The 20,619-nt window shown below is 43.0% G+C and overlaps 1 protein-coding gene across 2 annotated transcripts in view; it reads right to left on the bottom strand.

The window, feature by feature from the left end:
- Positions 1–20,619, bottom strand: part of LARS2 (leucyl-tRNA synthetase 2, mitochondrial) — a 266,084-nt gene that overhangs the window by 48,547 nt on the left and 196,918 nt on the right. For both annotated transcript variants that reach the window (XM_077269111.1, XM_077269112.1), the window contains exons 9-14: positions 18,940–19,099; positions 16,414–16,518; positions 16,060–16,175; positions 14,975–15,258; positions 14,085–14,183; positions 8,086–8,223 (exon numbers count right to left, since the gene is read on the bottom strand). In XM_077269111.1, the coding sequence (XP_077125226.1) occupies positions 8,086–8,223; positions 14,085–14,183; positions 14,975–15,258; positions 16,060–16,175; positions 16,414–16,518; positions 18,940–19,099 (902 nt within the window). The remainder of the gene's footprint in view (positions 1–8,085; positions 8,224–14,084; positions 14,184–14,974; positions 15,259–16,059; positions 16,176–16,413; positions 16,519–18,939; positions 19,100–20,619) is intronic.

The following is a 20,619-nucleotide window of genomic DNA, read 5'->3' as shown; positions in this document are numbered from 1 at the left end:
CGCCACTATTAACTAGTTAAATGCCGCTGTCAAACGCTGACAGCGGTATTTAACTACCGCTTCCGGCCGTGCGGCCGGAAATGCGCGCATCGCCGACCCCCATCACATGATCGGGGGTCAGCGAGGCTTCAGGAGTGTAACCATAGAGGTCCTTGAGACCTCTATGGTTACTGATGCCGGCCTGCTGTGAGCGCCACCCTGTGGTCGGCGCTCATAGCAAGCCTGTTATTAAGCTACATAGGAGCGATCTGATGATCGCTGCTATGTAGCAGAGCCGATCAGGCTATGCCAGCTTCTAGCCTCCCATAGAGGCTATTGAAGCATGGCAAAAGTAAAAAAAAAGTTTAAAAAAATATGAAATAAATAAAAAAAATATAAAAGTTTAAATCACCCCCCTTTCGCCCCATTCAAAATAAAACAATAAAAATAAAATCAAATATACACATATTTGGTATCGCTGCATTCAGAATCGCCCGATCTATCAATAAAAAAAGGATTAACCTGATCGCTAAATGGCGTAGCGAGAAAAAAATTAGAAACGCTCAAATTAAGTTTTTTTTGGTTGCTGCAACATTGCATTAAAATGCAATAACGGGCGATCAAAAGAACGTATCTGCACCAAAATGGTATCACTAAAAACGTCAGCTCAGCACGCAAAAAATAAGCCCTCACCCGACCGCAGATCACGAAAAATGGAGACGCTACGGGTATCGGAAAATGGCGCAATTTTGTTTTTTTTTAAGCAAAGTTTGGAATTTTTGGTGTCTATAAACTCGTAATGACGTGGAGAATCACAGTGGCAGGTCAGTTTTGCATTTAGTGAACTTAGTAAAAAAGCCAAACAAAAAACACGCATGGGATTGCACTTTTTTTTGCAATTTCACCCCACTTGTAATTTTTTTCCCATTTTCTAGTACATGTCAAGGTAAAACCAATGATGTCATTCAAAATTACAACTTGTCCCACAAAAAATAAGCCCTCACATGGCCATATTGACAGAAAAATAAAAAAGTTATGGCTCTGGGAAGGAGGGGAGTGAAAAACGAACACGGAAAAACGGAAAATCCCAAGGTCATGAAGGGGTTAACAATTAAAACATTGTACAAATAACAAATCTGACAGCTGAGTATATTGAATACCTCTAAATGTGGACTTTCAGGCTATGTGCACACATCAGCATTTCTTGCAGAAATTTCATGAACAAAACCGGACATTTTCTGCAAGAAATCCACATGCATTTTTTGCGCGTTTTTTTCCCAATGCATTAAATAGCATTAAATAGCATTAAAAACACAAAAAATCCGCTAAATTCATGAACATGCTGCGTTTTTTTACCGCGATTCGTTTTTTTCGGGGAAAAAACGCATCATGTGCACAAAAATTGCAGAATGCATTAAAAATGATGGGATGCTTATGTATGCGTTTTTTAAGCATTTTTTCTGCGGAAAACGGCTGAAAAAACGCAAAAAATCCTGAACGTGTGCACATAGCCTTAATTCTTACAGTGAATGACACAAAACTTGCCATACAAACATCTAAACACGTCATTTCTTAAGGTACAACACTGGTGTTTTTTCCAGAGTTTGCTAGCGATCAGTAAATTATGTTTTGTGTTTGCATTAAAATACTTCCTAATCGCTGTTTTCTGCTGTTTCCAGCGCCGCTTCGGTCCTCTCCTGCATTTATTGCCCACTCACAGTTAGTTCCTCTCTGAATGTTAGTCAATAGGAGCCTCTTTCCGAGATTCATAGACTTACATTGGGAACGTGACGGTCGGTCCATAAAGAAATGCTGTGTGAGCTGGCAGGTTACAATTATGGACACCTGATGCAGGAGAGTACTGGAGCAGCACTGGAAACGGCACAAAACAGACATTAATGACAGCCAACAAATGCTGGAATAACAAAAAGTTGGGGTAGAACTCGGAGTTTAATATGCTCAATAGCTATTGACTGAACACTCTTTCAGCCCCCCAAATTCCCCATACTTGGCCAGCCAAGGGTACATGTCTTCTCAATGGGAATAGTGAAATAAACAGAGACCAGACGTGTCTGGCAGAGGCTTATCCCCGCTGAGAACAAATAATTGGGCATGTTGAAGTCCAACTGCCTGATCCTTCTTTGCCACGATCATCTGCTGTCAGGGTAAAGTCAGTACAAGTCCAAACACATGGGATACTCTACTAGTTCCACTGAAATTGGCAAGTTTGGGATATATCTTTACAAAGACGAAAGCTATGGCTTTTTTTTTTTTGCCTAACTGTTAGAAGAAAAAATGGTTGCTGGTTTTGGTCCCTCCTTTACTGGGATAGAGAGAAAAATGATCCCGAGAAAAAGAACTTCTATTCCAAATCAGCTCTACCTGTGAATGGCCCCTCCAGGCAGGGTCGGACTGGCCTGGCGGGGGTATAGGGGAAATCCCAGGTGGGCCCTTGGCTGTGGGAAGAAGGAGAGGAGGAGAAGAACAGAAAAAAAAAGTCTGCGGTTTTTAGGGGCACGGGCCCTTTAAAAGCACAGGCAGTGAATGTGCAGGAGCACGAACACGCAGTGTTCATTACCTGCACCTCCGTGTCGCACGTACCAATTGATACTGTCAAGTGTGCACATGTCGTCACCGGCGTATGACGTCAGTGTCATGTGCCGCATGTGACGGGCGCACACATTCAATGCTGGCCTCTGCTAGGTCGGCAGCCATTTTACTATATGCGACCCGGACCTGCAGAGGAAGAGGATGCTGCCCGGCGCCGAGAGTGCAGGAAGGTAAGAGGAATCTTTTTTTTCTCTCTCTATGGGCATGAAGCCAGGACAAGGGGACAGGATGGATATAAAGGGGGCAAGATAGATATAAAAAGGGGGGGGGGGGGCAGGACAAAAGACCAGGATGGATACATATGGTGGGCCAGGATGGATATATGGGAGGGCAGGACAAAGGACCAGGATGGATATATATGGGGGGGCCAGGATGGATACATATGATGGGCCAGAAGGGATACATATGGGCTCAGAGGTCCAGGATGGATATATGGGGGACTGGATGGATATATGGGGGCAGGACAAAGGACCAGGATGGACACATATGGGAGGCCAGGATGGATACTTATGGCGGGGGCAGGACAAAGGACTAGGATGCAAATATATGGAGGGCCAGGATGAATACATATTGGGGGCCAGAATGCAGATATATGGGGGAGCCAGGATGCATATATTTGCTTTACCTCCTGCATGGCCGCCCTGCTGCAGGTACCCCCTTGATGATTTATGTATGCCACGGCTGTGGCATTGTCTGATTGAATCTGGACAGGGCGGCCTGCCAGAAGATGATGGAAATGCTGCAAAGCCAGCCGAACTGCCCAAATCTCTAAAAGATTGATCGGAAGACCTGACTCCCGAGAGGACCAGCATCCCTGAGCTGTGTGGTGATAAAACACTGCTCCCCAACCGAGGAGACTGGCATCCGTCGTGACTACTAGCCAATGGGTTGGGGGAAAGGGTTTCCCCTTTAGAAGGGACGGACTGGTTAACCACCATGAGAGAGCTTGCCTGACCTGGAGAGACAGACGGCACTTGAGGTTGAGGGAAAACGGACTCTTGTCCCATGCTGTTAAACGTGCATGTTGGAGAGGGGAAAAAGATGGAGTTGCGCAAATGGCACAGCTTCCATTGCCGCAATCATCCTTCCAAAGACCCTCATGCAGAACCGGATCGTATGACAGTTTGGCCGACGAAGGACCCTCACCTCTTGCCGAAGAGTCAGGACCTTGTCCTGGGGCAGGATTGTCAGAGCTTGTGAGTTGTCAAAAATCATCCCTAGAAAATAAATTTTCCGAGATGGTACAAGGGACGACTTTCTTAGGTTCACTAGCCATCCTAGACGGGAAAGAGTGTCTAGAGTAATGCTTACATTTTCCTCGCAGGCCCGAAAGGACGGCCCCTTGATAAGAAGATCGTCTAGATATGGTAAAACGAGTATGCCTCGGGAGTGCAGAATGGACACAACCGCCATGACCTTTGTGAACACACTGGGGGCGGTGGCCAGCCTGAAAGGTATGGCCGTGAACCGAAAATGCAGGTTGTTTATGGCAAAGCGTAGAAACCTTTGGTGCGAAGGAAATATGGGAATATGCAGGTAGGCATCCTGAATGTTTATTGAGGCTAAGAATTCCCCCTTTTCCATTGACGCAATGACTGACCGGAGAGATTGCATTCGAAAGCGACGAATGTAGACAAACTTGTTTAAACGTTTCAGGTCCAAAATGGGCCTTACCCTTCAGTCTCTTTTGGGAACTATGAACAGGTTGGAATAGAACCCCTGAAATCTCTCTTCCTTTGGAACTGGAATAATGACCCAGCGGAGTTGAAGGGACTCTATAGAATTGAACAGGGCTTGAAGCCGGGCTTGTGACCTGAGAAGACGGGATGGGAAGAACCGGCACAGGGGGTGGCAGACCAACTCTATCTTGTATCCTGAGGACACCAGCTCTCTTACCCACCTGTCATGAACCATGGTGAGCCAGGCCTGGTGAAACGAGAGTAGGCGGCCGCCAACTCTGTCGGTGGTGACCAGAGGACGCCTCCAGTTACTTGGCTGAAAACCTATGGGACCTAGATCCCCTTGATCTAGGCAGCTGGGATTGCATTCTTCCCAAAGGGTTGGCTCTGTAGGAGACCCAATTATCTCGGTCCTGGTTGGGTCGACCTGGCGCAACAAGATTTGACGCTGGGGTCCACCTGGTATTACGAAAGGGTTTGAAACAGGCCTGAAACTGGCGACGAAAAGGCTGTTTAATCCTTTGTTGTGGGAGAAAATTGCTTTTCCCTCCTGTGGTATCAGAAATGAGCTGATCCAGTTTCTTTCCGAATAAACGGCCCCCCTGATAAGGGAGGGTTGTAAGCGATTTCTTAGAGGTAGAATCCACCTGCCATGTTCTCAACCAGAGAGCCCTTCTAATGGCAATTGCGTTTGCTGCTGCTGATGCCTCACAGTTTGCTGCATCTAAGGACGCATTGATCAGATAGCTCCTAGCAAGAGCTATTTGATTTGACATTTCTGTCAACTCTACTGGCAGGTTCCTCTCCTGAAGAGCCTTAGTCAAAGATTCTGGCCAAGACAACATGGCCTTAGCTATCCATGTTGCCGCAATAGAGGGTGAGAGGGCTGAACCTAAGGCCTCAAAAACTGAACGAGCCAAACTTTCTATAAGGCGATCCATAGGATACCTAATAGAGAAGCCGTTGGGAAGGGATAACAGTGTGCTAGAGGCCAAGCGAGACATCGGAGGATCTACCGCAGGGGATTCTGCCCATTTATTACGTAGCTCAGGAGCAAAAGGGTATCTTGCCTTCAAGGCTTTTTGACCTGAAAAACGACTGTCTGGACGTTCCCGGTGACGCTGGACCAAGTCCTCAAACTCAGGGTGAGAGGAGAAAACCCTATGAGTCTGCTTGACCCTCTTGAATGATATCTTGTGAGGTCAAGGCGGGTTCGTCTTCTACTCCCAGGGTCTGGTTGACGGCCTCAATTAGGCTGTCTACTGACTCCTGGAAACCAGGTGTCTCCAAATTAAGGGACCCCTCAGAATCATAGTCCGAACCGAGTTCACCACTCTCTGCTGGGGATGGTGAACGAGAGGCGGAACTTCAAGATGCAGATGCACCTGATGGATCGGGAGATGCTGTGAGGGTTCGCTTCCCCCGCGTCTGCCTAGTGCGAGAGCGGCCCCTGCAAGCCAAAGGCTCTTGAGAGTCGAAAGATCTCTCTAAGGCAGGTGAACCGTTGTCCCTGACTCCAGCCGGGGTCTGAAGGGACTCGATTGCCTTAGTTAGGGATGCCATGGATTGCGACAAGGACGTGACCCATTTCGGTGCAAGCACCCCAGTTTCTGCCTGAGTCGCAGGGGAAATGGCAGGGAAAATCGCAGGGGGGTGGGTTCCTGAGCGCGTTCAGAGTCGCAGGCCTCGCAGAGACGATTACTCTAGGCATGCGGAAAAGCGGACTGACCGGCTACACATATGGTATATACGACCGCGTGAGATTTGGTCCTTCTAGACATGGTGCTCTGCAGATGCTATGATCAGGGGCTCTAGACTGAAGAAATGCAGATATTGCTGGTGACAGGCTGGGGGGAGTAGCACTTACCCCAGTCCTGTGTCACCGTACGCACTGTGGAACTGGTCACAGAGCGATGAGTGTGTGCTGTCTTTCTTTTAAAAAAGAGCGCCATCATCATTGGGCGGAGCTGCCGGGATTGCAGCGTCCCTGCGGCCTATAGCAGGCCAAAGCCGGGGCCTGGATTTCTCCTCAGCGAGGAAAAAAGGGGGCGGACCCGGAAAATGACACGCCGGAAGGGGTAAACGGCATCACGCGCTCTCCTGCACCTGAAATCCACTGCCTTGGGGTAACTCTCGACTCTGCCCTGTCCTTCAAGCCGCACGTCCAAATTCTTGCCACCTCCTGTCGCCTCCAACTCAAAAATATTGCCAGAATCCGTCCCTTACTCAGCCCACAATCTACTAAAACTCTTGTGCATGCCCTCATCATCTCCCACCTCGATTACTGCAACACCCTCCTCTGTGGCCTCCCCGCTAACTCTCTTGCACCGCTCCAGTCTGTGTCCTCAGCTCTGCTGCCCGGCTAATCCACCTCTCTCCCTGCTACTCCCCTGCTTCTACCCTCTGCAAATCCCTGCACTGGCTCCCAATTCCCCAACGAATCCAGTTCAAACTACTAACACTGATCTACAAAGCCATCCACAACCTGTCCCCTCCCTATATCTCTGAACTAATCTCCCAATATCTTCCCTCACGTAATCTTCGATCCTCCCAAGACCTCCTACTCTCCTCCACACTTATTCATTTCTCACACAACCTCCTCCAAGATTTCCCCGAATATCCCCCATCCTCTGGAACTCCACGCCTCAACACGTCCGATTATCCACCACATTCGAATCCTTCAGATGGAGCCTGAAAACCCATCTCTTCAGGAAAGCCTACAGCCTGCAATAACCATTCGGCCGCCTCACCACCACTCGAGTTGCTGCGTCACCACCCGCCAGAGCTGCCGCATCACCACCCGCCAGAGCTGCCGCATCACCAACCGCCTGAGCTGCCGCCTCACCACCACAAGAGCTGCCGCCTCACCACCACCAGAGCTGCCCCTCCCCCGACCTCTTGTGTCTTCCCCATTATCCCGTAGAATGTAAGTCTGCAAGGACAGGGTCCTCTCGCCTCTGCACCAGTCTGTCATTGTAAATTTGTTTACTGTAAATGTTATCTATAACCCTGTACGTAACCCCTTTTCTCATGTACCGCACGATGGAATTAATGGTGCTATATAAATAAATAATAATAATAGTTTGTGATTTCCAAAGCCAAGCTAAAGACTTTTACATGGAGTTATCAAGCAAGAGATCTCTACCAACTCGTGAGTCTCACAATACTCTGGGCCTACAGCTCAACGAAGAATTAGCACTGGGCAGACGAGGGGTTAGAACACTTAACAGTATAAAATATCTGCTTTTCTATATCTTACTAACATAACAGGATATTAAAAAATAACTAAAGGGAACAATCTATGCTGCCCAAATCATGGCGAGCATGAGTCAGACACCTGAAGCAACAGTGAGAAGACAGGAGGACACTGACACTACACTTCAGGCTCATCTGCATTAATAACGCATGCTTGATGCTGGATAATAATTAATATTATAAAGTCAAATATCAGAAAATATTGAAATTCTGGCACAAAACATCTCAGACATTCCTGTTCCCTTCATATTAGGAAAAAGGCTGCGTGAGATATTATCAGAAAGTTGGGTTTTTATAGGTCATTCATTCTGACTTAATTTAGCATGGTAAAAGGTAGAAATCTTATTGCTGATTCTGATCAGTGGGAATTGGAACTAATACAAAACAGCTGGAAAAAAATGGAAATGAGCTGTGCGCAAGATACAAGTGCAATAGTCTAAGGACTATCCACTGCTCCATATATTCCTGCTACACTACTTGAATCAAGAGGAAAATTGATATGCAATCACTTATGTGCTTGATGAAAGTCTGCAGAAAGAACAGGCAAGGGATTTTATTTAACCTGTGCTTCACCATGCCCTGGGAGTGGCAGAAGTGGTTGAAAAATCGGGCATAGTACAAGTGCATCACTGCATGTTCCTTTCCTCCAATATATAGATCTACCGGCATCCAGAAGTCAGCTGAACATTTATCAAATGGCCTAAAGGAAAAAGAATACAAAAGTTTTAAATATATTTTGGAACATCTACATAGTGCAGTAACATTTCAGCAATCGGGCACATGATGGTTTGGAGAACATAATTACCTGGTATAGAATATAAATTGCTGCATTCTTAATTAGCAAAAATTACCAAAAAGTATGGCACTAAATTCTCATGTTACTAAACTGCTTTAGTTAACTACACAGCATGAAATTAAGCAAGTTTGCAATTGGCTTGTTTTTTCTGTCTGCTTTGGTTCTCATTATATAAGAGCTTTTATCTTACTCATTGTAGAGCTTGCTTCCATGGAACACGGTCACTAGTCCCTGGCCGAGTATGTGCAGCATTTACATTCCAGGAGATGCGTTAACTTCACTCCTTACATCCCATTTACCTCTCCCCAGTCAATTGATTTCTATACATCAGTTACCTGCTCACCTCAGTTGCCCTCAGCTCCTGACAAACTATCATTGAGAATTTTGCAAAATCACCAGCCACCATCATCGGCTGCTTCCAAAGCAGTTGTCCTAATCACAGCTTTCACTTTCCTGAGCCATATGCTTGTTTATATGCACTGTTATCTCTATATACAGTACAGACCAAAAGTTTGGACACACCTTCTCATTTAAAGATTTTTCTGTATTTTCATGACTATGAAAATTGTACATTCACACGGAAGGCATTAAAACTATGAATTAACACATGTGGAATTATATAAGTAACAAAAAAAGAAAGAAAGAAAGAATTGAAATTATTTCTTATATTCTAGGTTCTTCAAAGTAGCTACCTTTTGCTTTGATGACTGCTTTGCACACTCTTGGTATTCGCTTGATGAGCTTCAAGAGGTAGTCACCGGGAATGGTCTTCCAACAATCTTGAAGGAGTTCCCGGAGATGCTTAGCACTTGTTGTCGCTTTTGCCTTCACTCTGCAGTACAGCTCACCCTAAACCATCTCGATTGGGTTCAGGTCTGGTGAACGTGGAGGCCAGGTCATCTGGTGTAGCACCCCATCACTCTCCTTCTTGGTCAAATAGCCATTACACAGCCTGGAGGTGTGTTTGGGGTCATTGCCCTGTTGAAAAATAAATGATGGTCCAACTAAACGCAAACCAGATGGTATAGCATGCCGCTGCAAGATGCTGTGGTAGCCATGCTGGTTCAGTATGCCTTCAATTTTGAATAAATTCCCAACAGTGTCACGAGCAAAACACCCCCACACCATCACACCTCCTCCTCCATGCTTCACGGTGGGAACCAGGCATGTAGAGTCCATCCGTTCACCTTTTCTGCATCGCGCAAAGACACAGTGGTTGGAACCAAAGATCTCAAATTTGGACTAATTAGACCAAAGCACAGATTTCCACTGGTCTAATGTCCATTCCTTGTGTTCTTTAGCCCAAACAAGTCTTTTCTGCTTGTTGCCTGTCCTTAGCAGTGGTTTCCTAGCAGCTATTTTACCATGAAGGCCTGCTGCACAAAGTCTCCTCTTAACAGTTGTTGTAGAGATGTGTCTGCAGCTAGAACTCTGTGTGGCATTGACCTGGTCGCTAACCTGAGCTTCTGTTAACCTGCGATTTCTGAGGCTGGTGACTCGGATAAATTTATCCTCAGAAGCAGAGGTGACTCTTAGTTTTTCTTTCCTGCGGCTGTCCTCATGTGAGCCAGTTTCTTTGTAGCGCTCGATGGTTTTTGCCACTGCACTTGGGGACACTTTCAAAGTTTTCCCAATTTTTGGGACTGACTGACCTTCATTTCTTAAAGTAATGATGGCCACTCGTTTTTCTTTACTTAGAATTTGTATTACGGCAAGAAAAAAGCAGCTAACAGTCCATTCAGTAGGACTATCAGCTGTGTATCCACCAGAATTCTGCTAAACACAACTGATGGTTCCAAACCCATTTATAAGGCAAGAAATCCCACTTATTAAACCTGACAGGGCACACCTGTGAAGTGGAAACCATTCCCAGTGACTACCTCTTGAAGCTCATCAAGAGAATGTAAAGAGTGTGCAAAGCAGTCATCAAAGCAAAAGGTGGCTACTTTGAAGAACCTAGAATATAAGACATAATTTCAGTTGTTTCACACTTTTTTGTTAAGTATATAATTCCACATGTGTTAATTCATAGTTTTGATGCCTTCAGTGTGAATGTACAATTTTCATAGTCATGAAAATACAGAAAAATCTTTAAATGAGAAGGTGTGTCCAAACTTTTGGTCTGTACTGTACATATATAGTGAAAGCAGTGTAGACGTCAGAATAAATCACTAATAGCTGAATTTGTTACAGCAGAACTTGTGCTGAGCTTTATAACTGTACTAATACTACAGAGAGTTCGCCCTGCCAGAAACCAGGAAGTAATGAGACTTTATAGTTGTGAGCTGCTCAAAAGACAACTTGAAAATAACCTTTTAACATCCTCATAAAATCCTGAAAGGTGGGTCGATGGTGGCTGATCTCTAAGTGTTTCCCTGTGATTAGTGAGGGCACATTAATCTCAATGTCAAAATTGGTGTTTCAAAATTTACACTGGCGACCAAGTAATGATAATTCCATGTAGCCCATTGCCTAATGAATGGTTTAGACTGCCGATAATAAAAGACAGCATTTGTTCTGAGCATGTGGGATTGGCAGAATGTGCATTTAAGGAAATTATTTTCATTTTGCATCTCATTATCTAAAAAAAAATCTTGTACTGACCACAATACTATAAAAGAATCAAAAGTTACAAGACCTGCAGATGACTAAGCGGTTGACTGATAAAAAGATTCTCTACCCATAAAAAGCAAATTTGTAGTGTTATATTTTGTAATACGGATCTTTTTACAAAATAATCAAAACTTCTGTTCTTAAAGGTGCCATAAAAGACCTGTTTTAAATGAACCCAATAAATCTCAAACTTATGAGGGCCACCAGTTTCCCGTATTTTTCATTCAATATTAAAGCTCTGTAGTTCTGTTGTGTGACTGCTTTGACTAGAGAGATCTTCGCTTATTTCCAGCTCATTCTATTCATGGAGATTCCAAAGATAGACAACCATGCACACTTTGCTATTTTCAGAACTATATTCGAAATGAATGAAGAGAGAAGCACATGTACAACCATATTTCCATTCACAGCTGCCATGAAACGGAACTCGGGGAACCCCTTCTCTAATATGTGGGTACCGGAGGTGAGACTGGCATCTTTCTGATGCTTATGGAAAAAATATCAAAAATGAGAAAACCCCTTTAACAATTAAAACCTAGGTGGATTTGGTACTTGGAGGGCTGGGAAAATATCAGAAAATGCTTAGGTGCTATGACAAAGTGGGCAGCAGCTTGTAGTCCTGATGTTCAGGTTCTTGTTTTCATTCTGCATTGGGCTAGAAATAAACGTGCAGTGTATTGTCTTCTTTCTATAAGCCCGGCTGTCCAGACAGCAGAAAATGTGGAATTACAACACGGAATTCGTGATACTAGTATTAAAATGCTTGAATTAGCAGAGCAGTAAAAATGGAATGAGAACCATTAGCAATGGCTGACGCTAAAATGTAAAAACGTATTCAGAGCATTTATCTACGCTTACTGCATACAGCAGGTTCTGCCACAAAAAATGGATGAGGGAGATATGTCACGTTTTTCAGTAATGTAGGTGTTTGAGTCAGAAATTGGTAGTGTTGCCATTTTACACCTGGGAAACCATTTAGGTTCAATCAATACGGAGACTTTTTCTAGAGGAACTGATTGAGATGAACTATTGAGCGACAGCTGCCGTCTGTAATATCAGTTATGCTGCAAAGAGTGTCAGTATCACTTAAAGAAAAAGTGTCTGTATCACTTAAAGAAAAAGTGTCTGTATCACTTAAGGAAAAAGTGTCTATCACTTATAGAAAAAGTGTCTGTATCACTTAAAAAAAAAGTGTCTGTATCACTTAAAGAAAAAGTGTCAGTATCACTTAAAGGGTGCCTATTACCAATCTGGGGCAGCTCTTTTTATTTAAAGAATAACTGGTTATAAATTTTATTTCAGAAATCAATAGCACATATGGAAATAAAAACGTTGTAATATATCTTATTAGAGTAATCTGCTTCTTTCTTGATCAGGACTGACCAGTCATTCTAGAAATGTTTAATTCTTGGGATTGCATGATATAACAATGTCACTCGAGCCCCCGGGAGAACCAGTGATGACACTGAAGGTAGGTATAAGTGTTATTATTTTACTTGGGGGAAACACAGTGATTGAGAAGGGGGTTGTCCGAGTAGTAGACAACCCCTTTAAAGCACCACTCCAGTTTTTTTTTCATTACAGAGTTGGAGTGGTGCTATTAATCCAAGCTCCCTGCACCTAGAATTATACTCACCAACCACCGTCTTCATCTGTTATCAGCGCCACTCCAGTCCATCATCTGCAGGTTGCTGCTCCAGTGCTAGATTCAAAACTCAATGTAAGTCTATTAGAGCCAGAAAAACGTCAGAAAGAGGCTTTCATAGACTTATATTGAGAGCTTGTGACCGGTACCTTCAACTTCCGGTCAGTCAGACATTGCAGTCACAAGATGGCAGCGCAGGACCGGAGAGTTGTCGGGAACGGCTGGAAATGGTGGCTGGTAGGTGTAATACTAGGGTCAGGGAGCTTAGATTAGTTACATCCCTCCAGCGCCAAAATAAAAAAAACAAACAAAAACGTTGGAGTGGTGATTTAAGGAGTGCACATCCAAAGCCTGGTGATTTTTCCAAATATCTTTCTAACCCAATCCCACATCCCTCTGCGGCCCCTCTCATAATGAAAGAGCAAGACCTCGCTGTTTACACCAACACAGTCTGTTACTGAATGGTAACATCATTAGAGCAGGTAGTACAAACACCGAGATCTCAATATTTCACTGCAAGAGCGGTCAAGGTGAGTTATGGAATGCCACGCTACATTCCTGGATTCCATAACCTGGAAGTTCAATCCCGACTTTAAAGTAGAAAGTTGGGCCTTTTCGAGGAGAGGGGGAAACAATGGGGGTAAGGATGAGCAATTCTGTAACTACATGATGTTTAGTAAGAACACCAATCAGGGGCAGCCCACTCTCTTATTACGTAAAATGGCTGATAGATATTATTTAAGACCACACATACAATGAGACTTTGTTGTAAAGCGTTTGTAAAAAATTGTGCTACAATTGTGGTCCAAAAGTAGACCCTGAGCAGTATTCAATTTTGTGGACAGAAGCTGTTACTCAATAGTTAAAAGTCATCAGCAGTGCTATGAATAGTTTTAAGCTGGGTTATCATGCTAGAGCAAATACTTGTGGCCAAAACTTCTACAACATAATGTTTTTCATTCAAATCATGTATTAAAAGGTTAATCCATCATTAAATGTTATCAATTATCCAAATGATCGGTGATAACTGGCAGATGGGTGTGGATTCGCCTGCTGGAACCCTCACCGATCCAAGGAACAGGAGTCTGAAATTCTGTGGCAGAATGAAGCACAAACAGACATTCATTCTCTAGGAGTCTGCCAGATATAACCCAGCGCTCAGCTTCCGCAGTCCCATAGAGAATGGATTGACGTGGCTCCATGGGTGAAAAAACAGCGTTATTGGCAAAACCGTAAATCTAATTAACAATCTATTTAAAAAAAAAAAACACCACACATGGCTGCCGCAGAGTAGAAGCCCGGCTTAGGAATAAGGCCAGATAATCAACAGTTACTTGATGGTTTTATGAAAAAAAGGAGATTTTTGTACACTATATAATATATAGAAAATAAGTGATAACAGCAAACTGGCCCTATAATGTTATGTCTGTACCCTACATTAAAGGTATATCTAGAAAACCAAGTAAAAAAAACCCCACTCCGTTCAATAAGCTGACAACAAGTATACCTTTTAGAGTTTTGAGGATCTGAATATCTCAAATAATACCAAGCAGAGTCAACAAAGGTGTCCATTGTATCTGTCTCTCTCACGGCTGCTCCAGCACACCTAAAAAACAGGTCGATATATAAACTTAGTGTATTATTGCAGGATTCTAACAGTATTCTTGATTCAGCTCTTTCCATGTATTGCAGTTGCTTTCACCTCCATGACAATAGGACTGGCCTGATGCTTGACCCCTGGTTCTCAGAAAGGTTTGTGACCACCACAATATCGGAGCTACATGATGACCACCCATAAGATCTCTGAGTTACTCGCTCTCCCTGTTTGGAAGGGCTACGTTTAAAAGGATTATTTTGTGCATTTTTTGTGATTTGTCCGTATGGTCTAGTCCTACTGTATCTAATAAAAGTCTGCTCCACTCTTATAGTGTGTAATGCCATTCCTGAGAATCTAAGGCTGGCCATGCACATTAGATGGTTGTTGACCGATCGTTCGGCCAACAGCCATTTCAGCGGACTCTCCCATACACAGGAGAAAGCTGCCAACTGGTAAGTCGGCCAGCAGCTTATCAGGGAGTACAAAGTGATCCGCAGTTCGAAATCAGACATGTGCGATTGACATCTCTCCCGACCATCACTTGGCCACTGCCCCCATACACATCAGACAATGTTCGTGGGTTCAGCTGACATTTGTCTAATTTGTATGGGGGACTTTATGTATTTGCAATATTAGTATTTGTTGAGCATCTCTTAAGAATTAGAATTAGCCAACCTATGATAGCCTTCCAATCTCAGTGGGGACAATATGGAAATTAGAATATCAGATCTCTCCCTTATTAAAAGGAATTATCTTGGGTGCATTTGCCCACAGTTCTGCCCTCATATTGTGTGTATTACCTTGGACATTTGCAGTTTATCCAGTCTGAAACAGTTGATAAGGGAGATGACCCTTTCCCTGTGAATGCAGACACAATGGGCAGGACAACTGGTAGGTCATCATAAGGCACAGGGACAGTGCCACAGGACGAACAGTGGATAATGGGTATTGGCGTTCCCCAGTAACGTTGACGTGATATCAGCCAATCCCTCAGTTTGGAACTGGTCAGGTGACCGCCAACCCCTTCTTCCTGAGCTTGCCTGGTTATGGCAGAGAAGGCATCATTTCTGGACAGTCCTGTAAACTAAACATTACAATAGTTTCATTACTTAAAAGGGTTGTTACGGGTAAAACAAGTTATCACCTAACCACAGTTGATGTCATTGATCAGTGGCAGTACGACTGCTGGGACCTGCATCAATCAGCAGATCGTAGGAACTTTTACCCGTTACAATACAGTGCTTTTTCCAGTGGCCTCAGAGAGTGAATGGAGCGATGGTCGGGTGTCCAACCAGCCACATCATTTTGTAACAGGGATTAAAGTTCTCTGCTGGGGATAAAAATTCCCTGATCTGCCGATCAGTTCTGGTCCCAGCGGTGGGACAGTCATCGATCATATGGTGTATGTTGTCTGTACAGACAGGACATAATTACAGCATTACCTTACACCTTGTAATAGAGGGGTAAGCAGGCAGCTATACATACAATGTCTGTGAACGCTAGGCTTTAAAAAACTTAATAGCACTCACCAAAATTCCCTGAAAGCAAGAAAATAACAACAACTCTGTAAATATTACGGATGACTGCCTACATCAGTTTTCCGAACTAATACAGATTTTTTTTTCTAAATGTTGCGGCCATATATGTGTAATAGACACAATAACTGTAGTTCTGGGAAATTATCATATAGTAGCAAAATAAAGGCAAGTCAATGCATAACCTGGGAAGGCAGGTACAAGTGATACAAAGAAGGCTCAAATGAACACAACAATGCAGCTCATAATGGCATAAGGCTGAAGAGACAGAATAATATACTGTGAAGGGTTAATTATTCGGAATACGGAATTTCTAATTCTAAGGTGAAACTTTCATTTGCTGGACATACCTTTGCAGAGTTTGTTATCCTCTCGGTACCATCTTTAAGTACCTCTGTAACCTCCGCATAGGGAATACTCAATATATCTGCCAACATGGCATCCTCCAGATTTGTACTGGGAATTCCTGTAAATAAGAATACCTGTGTTATGTACATGAGGAAAGAGAAAAGATTGGGGAACCCACCTACATGTTTTTAAATGAGAGTGATAGTATAAGGTTCCTATAAAGAATGTCACATAGATGTCCAGTATGGTACTTGTGCTGCACATGCAGTAAAGTACAGCAGATCGTCGCCAACTACTCTAAACACTTAGAAACAAAGCAGACTTTATTCAATATACAGATCATCACATTAACTTACCAATTTTACAGTCGAGGTATCCCTCAAACTCATGTTTTGCGGAGATGAGAAGTGGGAGCTCCTGTTTGGTGAACAGATTTACAGCCGACACACGAGTGAGACAATCTGCGGTAACATATCAAAGAATCAACGCTGGACATCAGAAACACACATAACCCACACATATGAATATGGCCCCATCACATGCAACATGGCTTATTCATTTTTTTGCAATAGTCCTTCTAGAACACACATGAGCAAAAGGCCAGATGAGTAAGAGCATACGTACTGCTAATATTAATGTATCAGCAATTACGCATCTTAATCAGTGAGTACGTACATTAATACCATATATTCCATCATTAAACCTCTTCTGTTGTCTATCAAAGGCATTTTTAACAAGGTCATGAGGCCATTCCCATTATAGGAGTACAACTTCTAAAAGTGATGTGCACCCAGCTGAAAAGGACATTCCAGAGATGCTGATTGGCTAAGAGCTGCTGACAGTGCACTCCACACAGTATATATTCTATATGTTCTTTTCAAGTACATACCTGAGAAGAACAAAAATACAGCTCTGGCAAAAATTAAGAGACCACTGCAAAATGTTTAGCTTGTCTGATTTTTCTCTTTATAGGTATATTTTTGTGTAAAATGTTAATTGTTCTTTTATTCTACAACATGTTTCCGAATTTCCAAGCAATAAATTTTTTATTTTTTTTCTGAAAAGGAGAAATGGTCAAAAGTAAAAAAAAAACAGTGCTTACAGACCTCAAATAATGCAAACACAACAAGTTCATAATCATTTAGAAACAACCATACAAATGTTTTAGCTCAGGAAGAGTTCAGAAATCAATATTTTGTGGAATAACCATGATTTTTAATCACAGCTTTCATGCGTCTTGACATGCTTTCCACCAGTCTTTCACTCAGCTTCTGGCGCAAAAATGTAAGCAGTTCTTCTTTGTTTGATGGCTTGTGACTATCCATCATCCTCTTGATTACATTATAGAGGTTTCAGTGGGGTTCAGGTCTGGAGATTGGGCTGCCCATGACAGGAATTGATGTGGTGGTCTCTTCATTTTTGCCAGAGCTGTACAGAGCTGTATATGAACTACTTTGGTTTGGAGGATGTCTAGTACAGTCCTAATAGCCGGATGCCAGGGCAGTATTCACTTCTGCAGCAGCAATCCTCTGTCCTCCATCATAGGTACCTCTGTCGCATACTAAACCCCTGCATAGTGAGATCTAGTGATTTGGCCTTGTGTAACCTCATGATGTCACAAGGGGGCTGGTAAGCGCCCAGGATGCCAAAATTAATTAGAAATTAGCAGTTGCAGAAATGAACATTGCCCTAGTCTGGCAGACACATTGAACTGGAGGCCGGACCAGGGTAGCTGGAATCTTTTTGCTCATCTCTAGCATGCACCCTTGAATTTGACACTGCATTAACATTGTACAGATACCCAACTTTACATTGCCTCTGTCTCAAAATAAAACATTTTAATTGTCTGATTCTGTGCTATAAGGGAAAAGAAAGGCGGCAGGAGTGGGTGATACTGCAGGCCCCAGGCTGGAATGATGGGGTATTCAGCAGGCCCTGGGCTTTCACAAAATGTCAACAGAGTCCCTAAACTTTCCATTGTTTTCACTGTGGTGGACTTCGGGAAAATGACCGCCTCCATTGGCACATGCACAGATTGAGATCTTGTCTCCGGAGATGTCAGTCTATGCATGCGCCGCCTCTGGCGGACATTTTCCTTAAGCACACATCAGTGAAAATGATAGGAAGTGTGGGGACTGCGACTACATTTTGTGAAAGCCTGGGGCCCGCTGAAGCCTTGCACCACTGAGCACCTCATCCTCCAAGCCCGGGGCCCACAGTATCACCCCACTCCTGCCGCCACCAGCTTCCTGCAGCAGCAATCCTGCCTCCTGGGAACCCCGCACCACCATTATATGAAAAAATGGTTTTCCTATTTTCCTTCCCAAAATTTGGGGTGCGTCTTATGGTCCGGTGCATTTTATAGTCCGCAAAAGACGGTATATATTTTTTACAAATTTCTGTTCTATTTCCCCTACTAATATAATAAAAAAGTATGGCACTGCCGTAATCCTACGGATAAAGAAAATTATATTGCCAGGTCATTTTTACCACACAATGTACGCCCAAAAAACAATGTCAGAATTGCGTTGTATTTCACAATTTCACCACATTTGGAATTTTTTCCCCATTTTTCTGCACACTATGTGGTAAAATGAATGGTGTCACTCAAAACTACAACTCGTCCTGCATAAAAAAAGCCGTCATACGTCTTTGTGGACTGAAAAATAAAAAATGTTTGGCGCTTTGATTAAGGGGAGGGAAAAAGCGAAAAAGAAAAAAAAACAAATTGGCCGTGGTGGGAAGGGATTAACATGTTTTAACAATATGATCTACATAATTTATATCTTCTATTTTGGCCTATAAATGAAACCGGCCAAGATAAAAATCTCACAGTTGGTCTGTCTTGCCTAAACAACGATGATCTAAAGAGAACAGCTTACCATTGCCTGCGACAAATGCTTCTTGTAAGGCTCCTTTAACCTTGCTGTCCCCATGCAGCAATCTATGACTTGGTAATATAGCAATGTGAGACGCACCATAGATGGCCTCTGGGTTAAAGGCAAAGGCCGAAATCTTTTCTCCAGTTTCAGCATCATCCACCTGTAAAAAGGTAAAGGCAGAGTTGTCATGTTTACAGCAGGGCTCTGGTCACTGGGGATGGAGGGTGGCTTCGTGCTGCCATTATTAAACTGTATATCCAGTGGATGGGTAGACTCCTGTGAATAACATGACATACATATACCTGCCTGATACATTAGGATATTTTCACAGAAGGCAGAAACACCATTGGGTGGAAAATCTGCAACATGGCAATATATTCTGTGTATTTTCACCCTTTGCATAGCAGAGTAAAACCTGAAGCAAATCCACAGCAAAATTCACATTAAATCCATGTGTAACATAAAGCAGATTTTGTCCATTTCTTTTCTGCCTAATTTACCTCTCCTGTGGATGTCCCTTTCTTTATATTCTTCTAGGGTTTCAGAGTTTCCTACAAGCTTTTCCTCGAAATATCCTAAGAGCAGAAGTGGTAGTCTAAAGTCATGGCGGCTAAAAAGTCATGGCGACTCGCTTAAATGGGGTCAGTGTAAGTTGACTGTGTTCTGATCTGGCCAAGAAGTTGCAGCAGAAATGTTCCAAAATATAAAGTCCTACCCGCTCCCCGCCTTACCTCCTACATACTTTTTAAAATTGTCTAACGCCTCATTCAGACGTCTGTGAATCACGGACGTATTCTATCCGCTATTTTCATGGAAGGAACGTGATCCCAATATAATCTATGAGACGGTTCACATGCTTCTGTTATTTGGTAGAAAATTACCTGTACAAGTCAAGGATTTTATAAAAATCATGAATAGAAGTTTAGTAATTTTTTTTTCATACTTGAAATCACTGATGGTAAAAACTGACACATGATCTGAACACTGATGAAACTTGGATCCATAACACTGATGAAGTGTTTTTTGTGTACAGTGCCTTGCGAAAGTATTCGACTCCCTGAACTTTTCAAACTTTTCCCACATATCATGCTTCAAACATAAAGATACCAAATGTAAATTTTCGATGAAGAAGCAACAACAAGTGGAACACAGTTGTGAAGTTGAACGAAATTTATTGGTTATTTTAAATTTTTGTGGAAATTCAAAAACTGAAAAGTGGGACGTGCAATATTATTTGGTCCCTTTACTTTCAGTGCAGCAAAATCACTCCAGAAGTTCATTGTGGATCTCTGAATGATCCAATGTTGTCCTAAATGCCTAATGATGATAAATATAAACCACCTGTGTGTAATCAATAAATGCACCTGCTCTGTGATAGTCTCAGGGTTCTGTTTGAAGCACAGAGAACATCATGAAGGCCAAGGAACACAACAGGCAGGTCCGTGATACTGTTGTGGAGAAGTTTAAAGCCGGATTTGGATGCAAAATGATTTCCAAAACTTTAAACATCCCAAGGAGCACTGTGCAAGTGATCAAATTGAAATGGAAGGTGTAATAATAATAATAATAATAATCTTTATTTTTATATAGCGCTAACATATACCGCAGCGCTTTACAGGTTGCACACATTATCGTCACTGTCCCCGTTGGGGCTCACAATCTAAATTCCCTATCAGTATG

Source organism: Ranitomeya variabilis, chromosome 6 (assembly GCF_051348905.1).
Source record: "Ranitomeya variabilis isolate aRanVar5 chromosome 6, aRanVar5.hap1, whole genome shotgun sequence".
NCBI classification, from domain to species: domain Eukaryota; kingdom Metazoa; phylum Chordata; class Amphibia; order Anura; family Dendrobatidae; genus Ranitomeya; species Ranitomeya variabilis.
The sequence above is the reverse complement of the archived record's forward strand: the minus strand, read 5'-3'. Positions and strand labels throughout refer to the sequence as shown.